Source organism: Myotis brandtii, unplaced genomic scaffold (genome assembly GCF_000412655.1).
Source record: "Myotis brandtii unplaced genomic scaffold, ASM41265v1 scaffold311, whole genome shotgun sequence".
NCBI lineage: Eukaryota > Metazoa > Chordata > Mammalia > Chiroptera > Vespertilionidae > Myotis > Myotis brandtii.
Window position 1 is genome coordinate 1040034 of NW_005361913.1, and position 18380 is coordinate 1058413.

General features: G+C 40.1%; 1 protein-coding gene across 1 annotated transcript in view; it reads right to left on the minus strand.

Annotated features, from left to right (window-relative positions):
- Positions 1-412: 412 nt before the first annotated feature.
- The window catches only part of NRSN1 (neurensin 1), an 18623-nt gene continuing 655 nt past the window's right edge, over positions 413-18380 (minus strand). The window contains exons 2-4 of the mRNA XM_005869969.2: positions 17397-17470; positions 11864-12061; positions 413-2051 (exon numbers count right to left, since the gene is read on the minus strand). Coding sequence (XP_005870031.1) covers positions 1653-2051; positions 11864-12052 — 588 coding nt within the window. The 5' untranslated portion in view covers positions 12053-12061; positions 17397-17470 and the 3' untranslated portion in view covers positions 413-1652. The remainder of the gene's footprint in view (positions 2052-11863; positions 12062-17396; positions 17471-18380) is intronic.

The window sequence follows — 18380 nt, forward strand, 5'->3', positions numbered from 1 at the left end:
AATCAATGTTTTTTTAAAAGTCAAGTCTCATCCTCAGAGACTCATTGGTACCCAACACAGAAGCACGCCTGGGAGGCTTCAAATGCTATTGCCTTGAACAGGTGCTCGGGGGCTTGCAGAAGGCTTCAAAGAATAAAATTAAAATGATATTTCCACAGGGAGATAGAGAACGTGAGGAACTGGAAGGATTTCTCCCAAATCTGGCCAGTGGTCCTTGCAGAGGGGCCGATTTGCCCTGTGTTTTACGCTAGACTAGGCAAAATAAACAGTGTGCACAAAAGAGCACTAATTGTTTCATTTATTCCTCCATTTAGCCAGGGAACAGCAGAGCTCATTCAGTCTCAGGATGGAAAATTACATGATGGAGAGAAAATAGCCACACTGAAGGAATGACAATGCAATTCAGGTTCTGCTGGTTCACATATTTTATTTATCCAGTGAAGGAAGGGAAGTGGGGGGGAACACGAAGGGGCACAAATTCTGAGAGAATAAATACCAAGGTCACATCGTCCATTTTCCTCAGTCCATTTAAATCCACATATTAAATAAAAGTCAAAGGGATGAGACAAATATCTTGCTGGAGAATAAAATGTCTTATTGGAGAAAGAAAACCCCTTTCGAGGTTAATATCTACTCAGTGGTTTCTTATTTGAGGATGGCTTACTATTGTCTTTATAAAAATATGGCAGCCTCCTATAAACTGCTGGGGTTGGATATTGAAGGGTTGATGGATGGAGGCCACTGATTTGGCGGCTTTCTTGGAGTCCATGTTTCAAAGAACCTTACTTCACTGTGGTGAGAACCACAGGACATCGTAAACATACTTGGAGGAGACCTGATGACAGATGGCAAAAAAGGAACCTCAGACATCACAGCCCAGGGCCCCCATTATACAGATGGGGAAACTGAGGCCTGGGAAATTAAATTATCGCCCTAAGGCCTCTCAGCTATTTAGCAGTAGGAAGTCAAATTTCTTGGTTTCTAATTATGTGCTTTTGGACATTGTGTAAATAGATTCTCCCAACATAAACTTCTCTCTGAAGATTGTAGAGTTGGCAATTTCAGCTTGAGTGAAAAACAAACAAACAAAAAACCTGAACAGAAAGGATTTGTGAAGGTCTCTGATAAATGTATCCAATCTCAAGAACCTCACGTTAAGATATAGTTAAGAGACTAATAATGTTTGGGTCAAAATCAGGAAACTCGATTTTTCTAGGAACACATATGACAATATCTTACATGGAATGAGATGGGAACAGAGGGCAGCACCACACAGGAAAGATTAGAAAAACTAATATTAGAAAATGAAGCGGGCCACGGTAGTGACTGGTAGGCTGGTCTAAACTGTTCAGGGCTTCCCAATAACACGGAAAATGACACTGAGCCACAATCTAGGAGACGGGAGTTTCAGGGGGCTCCTGGGGGCACACGGAGGCCCCCTCTAAGCAGCTGGTGCCTGTGCTCAGGTCCACACATGGCATCCACCCTCACCAGGGCCGCTGAGCGAGTGAGTGTGAACTCCTGCCCTATGCTGCCCACAGCCTAGGACAGCCACGGGGCAAAGCAAGGCCAAATGCTCATCTTCTCAAACGCTGGCCTGCTCCGTTGTAGCCACGTGTGTCAGTTAGAGAGGAGAGGATGGGGGAAAGGGTTCAGGTTGCCAATACAGGCTGGACACTTTGAACCCTGGACAAAGTGACTGGTATCTTCGTTTCCCCAGGGCCCGGAGCTTTTGTAATGGGTTGGGTGTGGGCCTTGATGTCTGCGATTCGCTCTTTGAACTTTTGCTGCAGGAATTTTTCTTCTTTGGAGTAGCTTTTCGCCAACACTGACATCAGCAGGCACCCTGCCATGGACGTGCCCCCGACGCAGAAGAGCACGGCTCCCGCCAGCTTGCACATGTCAAGGGCTCCGTTAAACTGCACAGCATGTGTGTCGACCACCATGAAATCGGCTTCACCAAAAGCTTCGATCTTGGGGGGCACAAGAAAGCCCACTGCCAGAACAGTCAGTCCGAGAACCACAAAGATGGTGCCGGAGATGAGTCCGACCTAGAGAAAGACACAATGACGCGAGACAGGTAAGCACAGAACCTCAGCTCTCCCTGAGCCGTCCAGGACAGGCCTTGTTTTTGCTTTTGTTTTTTTGGGGGGAGTGGATTTTCCCAGCCAGTCCTAAATACATATAAGAAGCCTATATAGTTTTCTGGTTAAAGAAGACAGGGAAAGAGCACCTTTCTGATTTTAGTATCAATCAGAAACTGCAGAACTGTCTTAATTTTTCCTTTGAGCTTTCGGTGCGCACAATGCTTTGTTGTTGGCAAAGCTCCCTTTTGCCGACATTGTCTCACTTGGTCTCGAGGAAGAGAAAAGCAGCCCTGATATCCAGGAGCTGGCCTGACTCTACCCCGGCCTTGCTGTTGTTAGCAGCTGCCTGGAGCTCACAGCGAGGCCACGCTGTCCTCCTGTTGGCACAGTCAGTTTCACAGAACATCAACAGACAAGCGCTTTCTGCCCCGCGATGAAGTAAGACTACTTCACAGTTTTCTCTAAGCACAGACCAAAACAAGGTCAAATACCCAACCCCTCCTCTCCTCTCCGCCAATATGAATGACTGCTGCTTCTAGACCAATTACAGCTTTAGTCTCTCCCTAGAGATAAGACTCATTAAGAAATTCAATTGTAGAATTGCCCCTGACTATCTAGGGGGAATTCCTATTCCCTTAGGCCCTCCCCCAAATCACTCAACTAAAGCCCACATCCTATATGTCCTTCCTCACACTCCCTTACTGAAATACTCCAGGAGCCCTTACTGTGTCATCTCTCTCACTATGATGCGTAATAAACTTAATTCGTTCAATATATAGGTATGTCCTGGTGATTTTGGCTGGAAGACAGTGACAGTCTGTATAACTAACTACTTCCCCCTTCCCCAAGTAAGCGGGGATGGAACCATAACCATTTAAAGCCGAGGAAATGTAACCTTGCAGAGGGTAGGTCAGTAGCCCAGGATGAACAGCTAGCAAGTTGCAGAGGCAGGGCTGGAAGCCACACATCTGACCCCAGGCCAGTGCTCTTTCTCTAACAGGGAGCTGTTTGGTTGGGCTTGTGCAGATGCTGAGACGTGGTAGGAATAGCAGATGGAAATTACACCGCATCAGCTCAAGTTCTAATAAAATGTAACATGCTGAAGATGGAAAGTAATATACCATTTGGTGGTTTAAACTCAGAGGTTTGGAATTAACAGACACAGACTTGGATTCTAGCACTGCCAACTAGCAATGAATCATAAAAGGAAAGTTACTTAAACACTGTTATTAATGTCCTCACCTATAAAATGATAAATGATAATAGTACCCACCTCATAGAGTTGTTATGAGGACTAAGAGACACTCATGAATGGCTTAGTCCTTTGCCTGACTAAGTCATACATTGTAATAAGTAGTTGTTATTATTTGGAAATGTACCTCTTTTAAAATTATGCTCCATTGGCAACCGCATTACAATTGCTCAGTACTTAGAATAAAGAACAGCTAATATAGTTATTTATTTTTTAAACACATTTCTCATTTCCTCCTGTTTCTAATTGCTTTTAGTTAGAATAACAAGGTTGGAAAAATAACCAAATGCATAACACCATTTAATCGTGAACATTTAAAGTATGTTTACTTAACTCATTTATTAATTAAACCCCATGGTAATACACTAATAAAGAAGGTTTATATAATAGAAGGAAAACATATTTGTAAACCCATCACCTTAGCAAAGGGGCAAAAGGAAAATTAGTATTATTGAGCACTGTGAACCTCAAGAAGAAATATATCTGCAAAAAAGAAGATCTGATGATTAATTGGACTCAAATTCATAATCAGAGTCTAAGAACTGTTGCTGGCAGAGGTCTCACATGCATGCTGAGAGTCAAGAGATAGCCACAGGTTGAACTGTGAGTCACCTGAATTGTACTCCTGCTCAGAGTGAGCTGACTCTTATAAAGGAGTTCCTGGCATCATATTTCAACCAATAGGCTGAGACCTGCCTCATCTAATCAGAACTACACAGCTATACCTTCATTTGCATGTTTACTGACCAATCAGAGCATCTCCATAATAACCAATCAGAATAGACAATTCCAGCCAATCAAGACAGTGTTATTTGGACAAATCAAACTGCGCAAATTTGGATTCCTGATTTACATAAAAATAGACCAATCTGGGACTAAGGTGGAAGTTTTTCCTATATAAGGCAAACTTGGTCTTTGGGGAGCTGACTTGGTCTTTGGGGAGCTGACTTTCAGTTTCTCCTGGAGGCTGAGTTTCTCCAGTTTGCAAATTGTTTTAACTGAATAAAGTTTCTACTTTTACCACACTTGAGATTGGGGACTCTTGTTGGCATTGGATTGGTGGCAGTGACTTTTGCTGAGAGCATCCTATCTAATAAAGAGGTAATATGCAAATTGATCATCACTCCAACACACAGGATGGCCGCCCCCATGTGGTCAAAGATGGCTGCCCCCATGTGGACACAAGATGGCCAGCAGGGGAGGGCAGTTGGGAGGGACAAGACCTGCAGGGGAGGGAAGTTGGAAGGGGGTAGGCCTGCAGGGGAGGACAGTTAGGGGTGATCTGGCCAGCAGGGTAAGGCGTTAGGGGCAATCAGGCTGGCAGGGGAGCAGTTAGGTGTTGATCAGGCTGGCAGGGGAGTGGTTAGGGGGTGATGAGGTTGGCAGGAAGCAGCAGTTAGGGGCAATTAGGCAGGCAGGCAGGCGAATGGTTGGGAGCCAGCAGTCCTGGATTGTGAGAGGGATATCCGACTGCCCATTTAGGCCTGATCACACCAGGATCGGGCCTAAACGGGTAGTCGGACATCCCTCGAGGACACCGGGATCGGGCCTAAATGGGTAGTCGGACATCCCTCAAGGGGTCCCAGATTGGAGAGGGTGCAGGCTGGGCTGAGGGACACCCTTCCCCCCGCCCCCTCCTGTGTAGGAATTTTGTGCACCGGTCCTCTAGTCTATTATAACTTAGGCCTAGTGCTAGATGTGTTTTTCACATTATCCTCACCAGCCTTATGAGAGGGAGATATTTTTATTCCTATTTCATCTATAAAACACTGTGGTTTATAGGGTTGAGGAAGCATAGTTCAAGGTCCTATAATTAGCAAGTGCTTTGATTGGACTCTATCCCAGGTCTTCTAAGCCCTTCACTCCTTTTATTCTCCCATGATACTTCACCAATTATGATTTTGTATATTGCCTGATATTATTTTCTTTTATTGCAACAAAGTTTTTGTTACCATAGATGGACAAAATTCCATTATGTAATAGTGTGAGGAAACTGAAAAACAAAAAAAGTCAATATAATTTCTTCTGGAAAAAAAAAAAAACATAAGACATAAGTAGTACAGAAGAAATTGGGTTGTAAAATATAACATTTCAAATAGCTTTCTACATTTTTCTAAAAATGGTGGTGAATAAATTCACCATCAAAGACTAACCATTATTTAAACATAACTTAAAAAATGACTCACATTGGAAAATTTTGAATGTACAAACTAAATTAACTTAAATATCCATGGTGACTTGCTTCATATGTCACTAAATTACCTTCCTCCCTAAGAACTGGCAATAATTCTCAAAAATTGAGGGCAGCAAAAATGTATCCATCTTAGCTTCTAAAGTTCTTAAGAGTAACTGAGGCCAATGCTCTCCATCTTCTATTTCTGTCTTGTCTCTCCACAGCTCTGATTCCAGCCTGTGCTCAATAAATATTCCTGACTGGCCAACCTGAACCACCAGGCTGCTGAATATGGAGCCAGGTGATTGATTCTCAGAGCAGTCTGCTCTTCAACTGAGCAGTGCTCTATAGTTCAAAATTCATGCTTGGAATAGCAGTCAAAAGCTAAAAGGCAAACCATGACTTGCAGATGGCAGAATTTCTGCTCACTTCAAGAACTGGAAAGTGGCTGGCCTCCCTGAGCCTTCTCCCTTTTCCTTGTGATATCCATGTATCAGAGAGATAGTAGATACCTACTGTCTGTGTGTGTGTGTGTGTGGGGGGGGACGACACAATGTAATGAAAAGCTAACTCCAAAGAGTCTGAAGGTACCATAAATGTAAGTCTAATGGAAATCTTCAAGAGATGTTCCCAGAGGGGCACTCTAAATCTGTTAAAACATATCAGGGAGAACTTGGGATGGTCGGCATGAAGGAGCAATGATGGGATCAAACTTCCCTGCATCTTAACTTCCCTCAGTATATAATGGAGGTGAGGAGGGATGCTGGCATACATCAGCTTAATTCTGGTACCATGTTGGAATACTGGAGAGAATAAAAAATCTTGAGAGTGATGCTCTACAGTATCACAATTGTCTCTAAGTTGCAGTGGTCCTAGATCTAAGAAGATAAGGGCTCTATTAAACAGAGTTTTTAAAAATGAGATCTTTTAAGGGTTGAAGAGAGTAAAGCAGCCCTGTTTAGGGCCACGCAGAAGAGTTGAAATGCTTTCCGGCAGAGGGCCTCCCTCAGGCATACCAGAGCAGCTCAGGGCTGTGGGGTGCTTAGATCAATACCAATAGGGAGAGAAAAAGACCTCCCCAGGCTGTGCCAAAGCTTAAAGACAGCAGCAAGGACAGCTCTTGAGCTGTAGTTTCCGATGATTCCCCTGCTATTGGGAGCATGTGTGAAAACCCAGTCCTTGCTGTTGGAAGAGAGGACTGGATAGGGAGGAGAACTTGGATTCCAGAAATTCTGCTGCTGGGGGCAACAAGCCAGAGAATGCTGTTATTTTGACCAACATCCCCTTCGTTGTATCTCCGTGAGCTGATGAGTTCTGAAAATGCAGTTTACTCCAATGAGCAGATTTGGCAGCAGTAGCCACGCAGCTGTTCTGGCAGCAAGGAGGCAGTAATGACTGTTGGAAGCAAGAACTAGTATGGCAGGGAAGAGCAGCATGTGGGGGGAAGTGCTGGATGGAGCTAAATGTGAAAGGAGCCATCTGGGTTAGAGGTAATCCAGGGGAAGCACATAAAGAGTGAAGATTGGCTTTTCTTCTTCATTAGCCCCGAGGGCTGCTGCTGACCTCCCCTTAGCAGGATCTGAGCTATGAGTAGTGTCAGCTTGCCAGCAGAGATAACAAATTCTAGCTTATGTCCTGACCTTCTTGCCTGGCCTGCCTGTAAGGACATTGAGCTTTACAAAGTCGAAAACCTATGCCAGACTATGATCTAGGTCCTTTCACATGCCTTGCCTCCTAAAGTGTTCAAGCTCCCTTCCCCTGGGTGGTGGTACCCATTATCTTGCATTAGTTCTTCTACTTTATAGAGGCTCTCTCCTTTCCTCACACATGAACACATTCAGCTGCTTCAATCTTCAATATCTGTTCTAAAATCCTGCGTTCCTCACTAGCTACTGCTTGAAGTCATTCCTACTTTTGACAGCCAAGTTTAGTCCTCCATAATTCCACTGAAATTGCTCTCTCCGAAGTCACTAATGACCTCCTAGTTTTCAAACCCCATGTGATTTTTCTTATCTCATTTGAATGTTTTGCAGCCATGGTGTTAAACACCCATGCTTTCTTAAAACCCTCACCTATTGTTATCCTTGATACAACTCTCTTCTCTTTTTACATCTTCCCCTTTAACAACCCACTCTCAACCTGCTTTGCCAGATATTGTTCTTAATTATTGGCGTTTTCAAGGGTTCCACCTTGACTCATATCCTTTGTTCAATATGTTCTCTCTAAGGTTTAATCTGCCGCTGACATTTCAAATACCACCTATATACCAATGACTTCCAAATCTCCAACTTAAGCCTAAATAATTACCCTGGACTCTAGCCTCATATTTATAACAGTCAATAGGAGGATTGTTACAGTCCAATATGATAAACACTCCCCTAAAAGTAGTCATAGTAGTTCCTGGGATCACTCAGTGGGGAGGACAATAGGACGTCCCAAAGGCTCATCAAACCCAAATATTCAAAATGGTACTCCTTCCTTCCTTTACATTTTTCCTATCTGTGTTCCTGCCAGCCACCCATTCACTGACTCTTTCCTCACATTAATAGTTAATAGTGAGTTGAATCGTATGGATTCTATCTCATAAAGTTCTCTTGAACCTTGAATCTCCTCGCCATCACCACGGCTATTCTAATGGCGCAGACCATTACTATATCTTGCCCTGATAATCCCAATAGCATTCTGATGGTTTCCATTGGTAGTCTTATCCTTCTTTATACATTCTTCAAGTCCTATCTAAGAAAAACATTTAAAAATACAATGAATATCACATGAATTCTATCTTAAGAGGCTTCCATAGCTCCTCTCATTTCTAGTGTGGAAACCATCTCCTTAATATCTAGTGATACTTTGAAGAGAAATAAAAAATAAGTTTAGATTCTGACAGCTTAGGGGGGAAACTGGAGAGATTGGGACAGGTAGGAGGAAGGTCTTGAGAGAAAAGAGGGGGAGCAGGCTGCATCAGGTTCTCCCCATCTTGTGCTTCTAGTAACTACTTTGACTACTTTTAAGGGAGTGTTTAGAATGTAGGATTGTAACAATCTGTGTATGTGTCTATCTTTTCCATTTGCTATAGTTAGAACTATACCTTATTCACAAGTAAAGAATAGCATTTTATTCACAACTGAACCCCAAAGTCTAGCACATATTTTGGACATATAAACATCTGTAGAAAAAATAGCACTGTGAGATGGATGCTATGTAGATCCATATGACAGAGCAAATAATCTATTTTAGCCCCATTTGATTCCAATCTCCATTCTCATTAATCCCTCCATGCTGCCCACTGCCAGGGAGCTGGTTTGAGGGCAGAGTCCCGTTGAGACACTATGAGCAGAGTCCTCAGGGAGATATCAACATGACCGTGGCAACATTATAGTGGAAGAGGGGAAGGGGAAGCTCGGAGCTTAAACCACCTACAAATGCAATTTGATAGGAAAAAAATAAAATAAAAAAGAATCATAATAGAAACATGTGCATAGCCAGTTCCTGTCTCTGTAATGGTAGAGAGCACTTCAAAAACCTACTGCAATGAATTTACTTATATTTCCAAGGAGGAAAGGCAAGAGTAGTTGGTTTATTCCATTTATAGGGGTGAGGTCTTTAAGACAGTGATTCCTAGGTTATTCAGGTTGATTGAAGGGTTCTGAATGCCCAGTCCAGTGTTAATGATTAGAATATGAGTCTAAGATTTGGATTTTGCTGTAATATAATTTCTATGAGGCTATGGATTTTGCCTGTTTTTCTTCTTTGCAAGAATACTTTTGGATCTTGTTTGTATATAAAATAAAATGGAGAAAATATTGAATATTGAAATCTGAAATCTGGGGTTGGTAATTTACTATGAGTTCTTTATTTTAAATACAAACTTTTATATTATTTGATGAACTCACAGCAGCACAAATCACATAACCACCAGTGCTTTGGACCCACATAAATGCTGACAATATTCTGTATGGCATTGGCATTTTAGGCTCTTGGCACAACAGATCTGTGAGGCAAATATTTGTTTTTTGACACATACTGAAGCAACCACCCACTTATGTGGGTAAATACAATATGTGCCAAGCTTGGCTATTTGTTTCATCGGTCCAGGCCAGCAAAGATTCATCAGAGGTGACAGTGCAAGGATGATAGCTTGACCAATTCTAACACAGAGCACGTGACCCTTGTGAGATTTTTAATTAATACAGGTCTTGGGTAATCTATGTTAACAACTGTTATCCAATATTTTGTTTATTAACTAGATTTCCAGTTTTATTTCCACTTCAGGATTTAATGTTTCATGTGGCATCTGGTAATAGTAACTACTACATTGAATGCTTATTGAGTGTGTATAAGACATTGTTCTAAGCACTAGGTAAAAATTATCTTATTTAATTCTCATAACTTTATCTAGTTGGTACTATAAGTATCACCATAAGAGTCCCATTAAGGTCAATTACTGTCCAAAGTTGCAGAGCTATTAAATGGAAGAGCCGAGATTTGAACCATGCAGTCTGAAGACAGAGTCCATGTTCATAATCATTTACATTGTCTCTTGTTACACTATTGCCAATAAATTGCAAGTTTATGTCAATATCAATGTCTACAATTGTGAGATACTTTGGGAGAAAGTCAGAATGACTGGAAACCCCTGAGGTGCAGAATGTTATACCTGGAGGGGTATAACAGAAACATCATCCAAGGCTGTATCTTCCCAAATCCTCAACCTTTTCTTTATTTCTAAACGTTGGCATGTCCCAATGACCTTCTCTTCTATGTCCCTACTGTCTTCCCAGGTGATCTCATCTAGTCTGGTGCTTTATATACATTCTTTATACCACTGACTCCCAATCCATGAGTTGCAGATCAGTATATTTAAGTTGCCACTAGGGATTTCCATTTGCATGTCTAACAGGCATCATCAATATAGCATAGCTGGAATCAAACTCTTAGTTCCCCACTCATCCCACTGCTCTCCCTGTGTTCACCATCCCAGTAAATGATAACACCATTCACTAAATAGTTCAGGCTGCAAGCCTTGGAGTCATGCTTGACTCCACTTTGCCTTTTATCTAGTTCATCAGCATGTCCTGACAGCTTGGCCTTCAAACTTTATGCTAAATTTGACTACTTATCACCATCTCCACTAACATCACCTTAACTTAAGTCACCATTATGTCTTATTGGGGTAGTTTAATAGCCTAGCTGCTTCTATACTTTTCCTTCTATAATCTCTTTTCTGTACACGAGCCAGAATTATCCTGTTGAAACATTCATTTGATCACATAATTCTTCTGCATAAAATGTTCACATGGCTTCTCATGGCCCTCCAGGTAAGAGTCAAAGTCCTCGCTATCATCTATAAGGTTCAACATCCATCATCTGAGCCCTATTGTCTTCCTGAATCCATCACCTTTCCTTTTCCCCATTTCATTCCACTCCAAAAAGACTGTACCTCTTGCTATTTTTTCAAACACATCAAACTTATTCCCTTTTCAGAGCTTTAGATTTGCTGTTTTCCTAACCTGGAATGACTTTCAGCTAGATAATTTTATGGTCTGCTCCCTCAACTCATCCTCATATTTGCTCAGATATCTCCTGTGGAAACCTTTCTATGATCAGCATATCCACATACCTGTCCTCCACCACTCCCTGTACTCTTCTCCGGGTTTATTGCTCTTCATTGTACTTGTCACTACCTGACATTCTATTATGTGGTTTGTTTCTTTATGGTCTGTTTACCATGATAGATGGTAAGTTCCACGAGGGCAAGGGCTTTTACGCCTCCTGCTTACCACTTTAGTCTCCAGCATTTTGCAATTTTGGGGCACAGAATAGGTGCTCACTAATTATATGTTGAATAACTGAATACACTGTCTAGGGAGGCTCCTTCATGAGAGGAAGTTGATGATCATCTATCTGGTAGAGCTTGAGCTGGAATACAGACCACTTTATTATGTCCCAGCATTAACCCTCTCTACATACCCAATTATTATTTTTTTAATAATTATTATAATTTGTCAAATGACACTCACCAAGACTGTAAGGGATGCTGGACGCATATAGTATTTTGCCCATGGATGGCTTCACAATTGGTGAATTTAGTAGCACATTAATAACAGTAGCAAAAATAATAATTAGTGAGGGCAATTGTACTTATTAATGTTTAATCTGAAAATCAACAATAATGCTGTCTAGAGTCTTCCTTCAGCCCAAGGTTTATACTCTACTTTCCTAAGGGGAGAAAACTGTATTTACTCTCACCAGGAGGGATGCACACACAAAGTTCCATTCCTACAGCTCTACAGTACTTACCATACCAATAGCTGTTGCATTTCCTAAGTTAAACACATGCTTCTGACTTACCTTCCAGAATACTGAGCTCCACTTGTTAGGTGATCTCTGGATCTGGAAATCATCCTCATACTCCCAGATTGAGGTGGTACAGTCCTCATAAAACTGGTGCAGATAAGACCGGACTCCGTAGCGCTGGTACCCGCCCTCAGCAGCAGCTGGTGCCTGCTTGGACCCACAGACATTGCTGCAAGAACTCATCCTTCCCAGCTGGAATGACAATATCCATGTGCATCAGCCTCATGGGCTCTGGCCTCAGGATCAAAAGGCATATTAAAGATGAGAACCAGGCTGAATAGTGTCAGCTTATTTGAACAATGAGTTTTCATGGTCTTGACAAGTAATCTTTAATCTCTTGGAATCCCATAGTCTTTATATTTACTTGTAAAGAAATAGGTAGGCACTCACTTTCTACAGACAGAATTTGTCTTGGGCTGTCCTCTCAGATGCTTAATGGCGTTCCCTTGTGGAAACTACACGGTGTTACTCTTAGTAGTTTGAAACTCTGCCTTTGGATCTAGTGTATCTTGCGCTAGCATTTTAACTAATTGTCAAGTTGTACAGAAGCTTTAATAAAAAGCTTCTGGGCAACTTGTGCTTCCTGCTTTATTAATCACAAATGACTTGGGCAATAATTTACACCTCACTAACTATAACATCAGGTAGTTCAGTAATTATTTGTGGTTACATCTGTCCATGTGAGATGCTAAAGCATAATGTAGAGAGTAGACCCAGCTTTCATTATTTTCCATGAAGTGTCTAGTATGAATAAGAATTCAGATAATTGTTAAATGAAACTATATTCCAGATAGGTTGTTTGGGACTCTGCCTTCTTCTTCGTTGACCTAATCATTACCCATAGAGAGAAGCATTTGATTATTAATCCATGGGGGGGGGGGGAATTACTGAGGGATAGCAATTTTAGTGAGCAAGAGAATTTGCAGTTATTCTCTGTTCTTTGGTTTTCTGATCTTCATATAAACAGAGTATTGTGTAGCTGGAGGTGTGAAATATTGTTTAGATTTTTCAATTATCCTCTAGATTGTTTTCCTTGCATGGACATAGTCTCAAAATGACAAAGCAAGGAACAATATAGAAGGGCATTTTCCCAATTGAACCAGGGCTTGTGCTATAATTCAAGCTAACAGAAGACATATTAAATGTTTCCAATTACTTATCAAGAAGCCAAGTAGTCATGCATATCTACAAGGAAAAAATAATCTAAATTTGTGGCCAGTGCCCCTGTGTGGCCACTTAGTTTGGTTGGATAGACTCATGGGCTAACAGCAAAGCTGAAGCCAGGGATATTTAACATTTTCCTGTCCTATGGCCACAAAGTGAACCCATGAGAATATCTTGTAAATATTTGCCGTTGGCCATAAGTGGGTTTAGTTAGAAAATTTAGTCAAATTCAGGAAAATATGGCCCTCATCTTTAAAAAATGATGCAATCAGGTGCTAAAGATAGTAACCAATAACCTCATCCTTGTAAGTGTTGGTTAATATTGCATTTAGTGCCTAACTCCCTGTGCCTGTGCCTTCTTCCTGCTTCAGGTGTAGCTACCATTTAAAGAACTCATCAAGGAGGTGAGATAAAAGGAGGCATTTTTTTTCTTTTTTAGCTTTTAAACATTTCAAATCAAGAGTTTAGAATGTACTTTGCCTGATTAGAACAGCAAAGTCTGATGGATCAGATTTTGTAAATCTGGTTGTTTATCCAACAAAAATCATTGACTCAGTCTGTGGATTCATGGCCAACGTCTTCTTTTGTTAACCTAGTTTTCATATTTTAAATGCCAGGATGACTTCTTCAGTACTATTTACTTAATGCTTGTACAATGAAGATGATTAATAAGGGCTATGACTAGTGATCTACAAGTAGAACACTTTTAAAGGCACTTTCTTTTCAGACATTCTAACAAAATCTCAGTCAAGAGGAGATAGGATTATTATTACCAATTCTGCTTTGCCACTGAAGAAACTGAGGCATAGAAGAATCATCTGCTAAAGGTTATACCATGAGTCAGGGAGCAGATGAAACATGACAGTACATGCACTGAGTCACATACTTAGATTATTAGAACCAACTCATTCAAATATATATTTTCAGATTTTCTATAAAGTATCAGGGACTTTAACATAAAAAAAGGACAAAAATAGATGTTATGGGATAAAAAGAATCCCTCATAGCAACAATATGACTTATTTTTCTGAGATGCTGAAGTCATTGTTTCTCAGGATTGAGCTTTCATGCAGAGCAGCACTGGGTGATATATTTTAGTCATTCCCTGCACAGCTTGTCTCCAGCACACCAGGTTAACTGTTTCTGTTTTATAGGATGAGCCTCAGCAATCCAACTTTGTTAAGCACAACATGGGTAAAATCATAAGAGAGACAGGAAGTGTGATAAAACAAATGTTTTTGAGGCTGAGTGATGGAAGGCTATCCTCTAAGTCAGAAATGGTTTTAGTGATGTTAGATGCATTCCAGAAAAGGAATCCTAATAAGCCTCTCTCCAAGCACAACAACATGGCCTGCACTGTGCTAACCGCTCAGAGCAGAGAATTGACTTTAATGCTAGTTCTTGATCTGCAATTTACTGGTCATGCCATCTCAGGCAAACTTATTAACCTTTCTGGGCTCTGGTTTTAAACCTTAAAATAAGATGGCTGCACTCTCTTTCCTTCTAGATATATTGTCCAAGAGTCTTTGGCCATGAGTCTACAGACTGGGTCAGTTATTTCTGTTGGATACAGAACTGGGTTTACTAATTTCCCACCTCCTTCTAAACCCTCATTGATTGTCATTGTCCCAAATTCTGCTTTACTATTGTATGTAGGAAACTTCAGTTCAAAAGAGCATATAAGCTACTAATTGGGATAGTTACTTGGTATTTAGTAGAATGAGTGGTTGTGTATGGTTTGTTTAATAAGTTCACTTCAGTATCATGTATGTGGCCTACAATAGTAGTTCCTGAGGCCTTAGAGGTTCACACATCTTCCCATACATATAACTTGGGATTAACTCCAAGAGAATGATCACTTGGAAGAACATGAATGTTAAAATATAACAAAATGGAATGAGAATGTGGCACCTACAAAATCTCAACAAAGAGTTACATTCCTCATAGGTAAGCCAACAACTTTTTGTCCCAATATAGCAAATGTTACAGTAATTTGGAATCTATCTGGTTAATTAACACCTCCAGTATCATAAATAGGATACACAGGGCCACATTATAAAGCCACTTTAAGAGCTGAGTAATTAGAGAAGAAATGGAAGATATATAAAAGGCTTTTTAGCTTGGCTCATCATTTACTTAATGAGCAAATTCCATGAGAATTCTGATATTTGTATTTCAATAGCTATTAGCAGTATCAACAGCAAAAACAGTAACGTTAAATCTATGACTGTTGTTAAGTGACAGATCCTAGAGGGCTCCCCTTTTTTGAGAAATCCTTAGTACCCCAAGAAATGCATGAATGCGGGGGGGGGCGGGGGCGGGAAAGAGGTGAGTGAAAATATTTCCAGTATTGTATTTAAATGAATTCTGTGACCATTCATTTTATAAACACTGCTTGTGGAGCCTGTTGCATCCTCATTGCCAGCATAGCCATCTTTTTTTATTTTTTAAATATATTTTTATTGATTTCAGAGAGGAAGGGGGAGAGAGAGAGAGAGAGAGAGAGAGAGACATCAATGATGAGAGAGAATCATTGAACATCTGCCTCCTGCACACCCTCACTGGGATCAAGCCCACAACCCAGGCATGTGCCCTGCTAGGGAATCGAACTGTGACCTCCCAGTTCATAGGTCAGTGCTCAACCGCTGAGTCATGCCTGCTGGACCAACATGACCATCTTGATGGAGCACAGGCAACTCTGGTTTCTTTGTCTTCTATGAAGAGGCAGTTGTTTTCATTCTCCCTGAAGGAAAATCTAGGTGCTGATATGTGAAGATCCATCCACATTTTTTATTTTATTTTTATTGTTATTTTTGTAGTCTGTCTATCTCAATTGCATGTACAATTATACATTAAATGGATATGCAATTCTTAGCAACACGGCATACCTATCATATCCCAGAAACCCTAGAAGGAGAAAATTATACCTTAACTTCCCTTCCAAACTCTTTTGAGAGGTTTTCTGCAATCAGCATATTAAACATCAGCCCTCTATCACTCTCTATCTCCTTGTCCAAATTTGTTTGTCTTCATAGTACTTGTTACTACCTGATACTCCAGTATGTATGGTATGAAAAACCAGGGACATGATAGACTGCGAGCTTTGCAAGGGCAGGGACTTCTTCTGTCCTGTTTACCACTTTGATCTCAAGCACTTTGAAACTTCTTGGCACCGAGTTCTGCCTGGGTTGTCGTGGGTGATGGCCTGAGTGGTCCTTCATTTTTCATTCCTCTGTTCCTTCAGTGTTTTTAAAGCCCTAATTATGTGCTAGATTATGTGAGATAATGTTACAAAGATGAGCAGGGCACGGTCTGTTCTCAATAGACTCCTGATTAGAAGGAGAAGTACTCATAAGGCAATAATTGCAACAAAACAAGCACCAAAATGAGATATTTGCAGCAGAAGTACAAATACTGAGAATCCCTTGAACAATTCCTCTATTTGGCAAACAAACCCATACATGTGTTATTTTGATCTCTATGTGTGCCAATATACTACAGTATCGATTTGTTGGAAATTTGAATTTGTCTAATATATGCAGTTACTTTTTATTTTATTTAAAAAATGTTCATAGCCATGAAAACAGAAATAAATATTTATGCCTCATGAAACTCTAAGAATCTCACAGACTTTATACTACTTGTCTTCATGGTCTCCTTGAGAGAAAACTGACAGAAAATTGAGGCATAGAAAGGATGAGTGTTTTCCCATGGCTCTGTGTGTGAGTCAGTTGTTGAGTCCAGGCACAGGCCCTGTTCTATTTATTCTACTTGAAATATCATTCCATTTTCATACTGCTTTTCTCTCCCATAAAATCATTCGGAGATAATGAGAGTGAGGTTCCCATTAGAGCCACTTTTCCACAGGGCCGGTTCTGCAAGGTATAGGCACATGGCTGATTTAGACCGTTTACCCAGCACCAAACCAAAAGGTCAATTCACTTAAAAGACTCAGACTCACAGTAGATGCAGGAAGACATGAAAGCCTGTTCACAGCTTTTTCACTTTTTAAGCAGGCATTCTAGAATTATATAAGCATGACCTTGAAACTTGAAAATGTGTTTCTAGATCATTTCAAAGGTATTTCATTCTCCTGTAATAGTGGTAGAGATTGTGGCTCTATCTTAGAGCTTTTTATATCCTCGAAATCAATGGCTATGCATCCACCATCTAATTTTTAAAGGAGGGGTGATGATATGCAATTATCTTATTATTTTACCTTTTCAAGATGTATTTTTAAGAAAACTATATAAAGTCTAAAACCAAAATGAAAAGAACCTATATTCTCTTTAAATCTCTTATTTGTCTACATGCAAATGACAAGGTGCTCATAAATCAACATGTGACAAGGTTTGAGTCTTACCTTTGAAGTCCTCCTCTTCCTCTTTTTGTTATTTACTCTTTGACCCTTTCTTCTTAATGGCACATTCTTCAAGCCTATTTTAAAAAAATCTCTGAAGAATGTGATCTAGATAAAAACCTAAATTTTATAAGCCATTTGTATAAGTTATAAAGAATCATTTTAATGTCAACAAAAAACATTAGCAAAGAACCTCTTGTTCAAGAACAGAGATAGCTTTTTTTTAACAAAAGTATAACATTTTGTAACTTTTCAATGGGCTCTTGTGAGTTTATAGACTAATTAAGACAACACAAATGAAAAGGACCCTGTAAACTATAACACACTATGCAAACACTATTATGATTTTGATATAAATTATATCCCATGCTGTAAATAATACCCCTTAGACTGATCCATTTGTACTTTACAAATTATAAGTAAAAAGATTATATGCTTCCTAGATACTCCAAAATTAATCTATTTGGTGCCTGTTCCCTTATATTATAAAATGAATGAGTTTTATAGTCATTGAACTTTCTGATCTATTACATACACTTTAGACTTATTAAAACTCTTTGGTTGATTTACCCATTACGTTGGATTTCACTCCTATATCTGTTTTCTTCCTATCCTGATAATTTTACTTTTCATCTGACTAAGAAAACCAGGTGCCCATGCAAAATTTAATTAAAAAGTCATTGCCAGCAATAGAGCTATTGGTTTCATGCATTACTCTAGTCATGCAAAATAAAATAATAACTGGGGGCATATTTCTCAAGAGGTCATTAAGAATTCTTTCTGATGAACAATTCCCATTCCATTTACAGGAGAACCTCAAAGACTGGAAGTGAATAAACCTAGTTGAGAACTGTTTAACTGTTTTCAGTATTTTGCAGGTTCAGTGCATATGAATCATAGCCAAATCTTCTCCAAGATTTGTTTCTTTACTCCAAAATTTTGTTTTGTGGGTATCCTGAATCTGATAAGCAAAAGAAAACAAGCCAC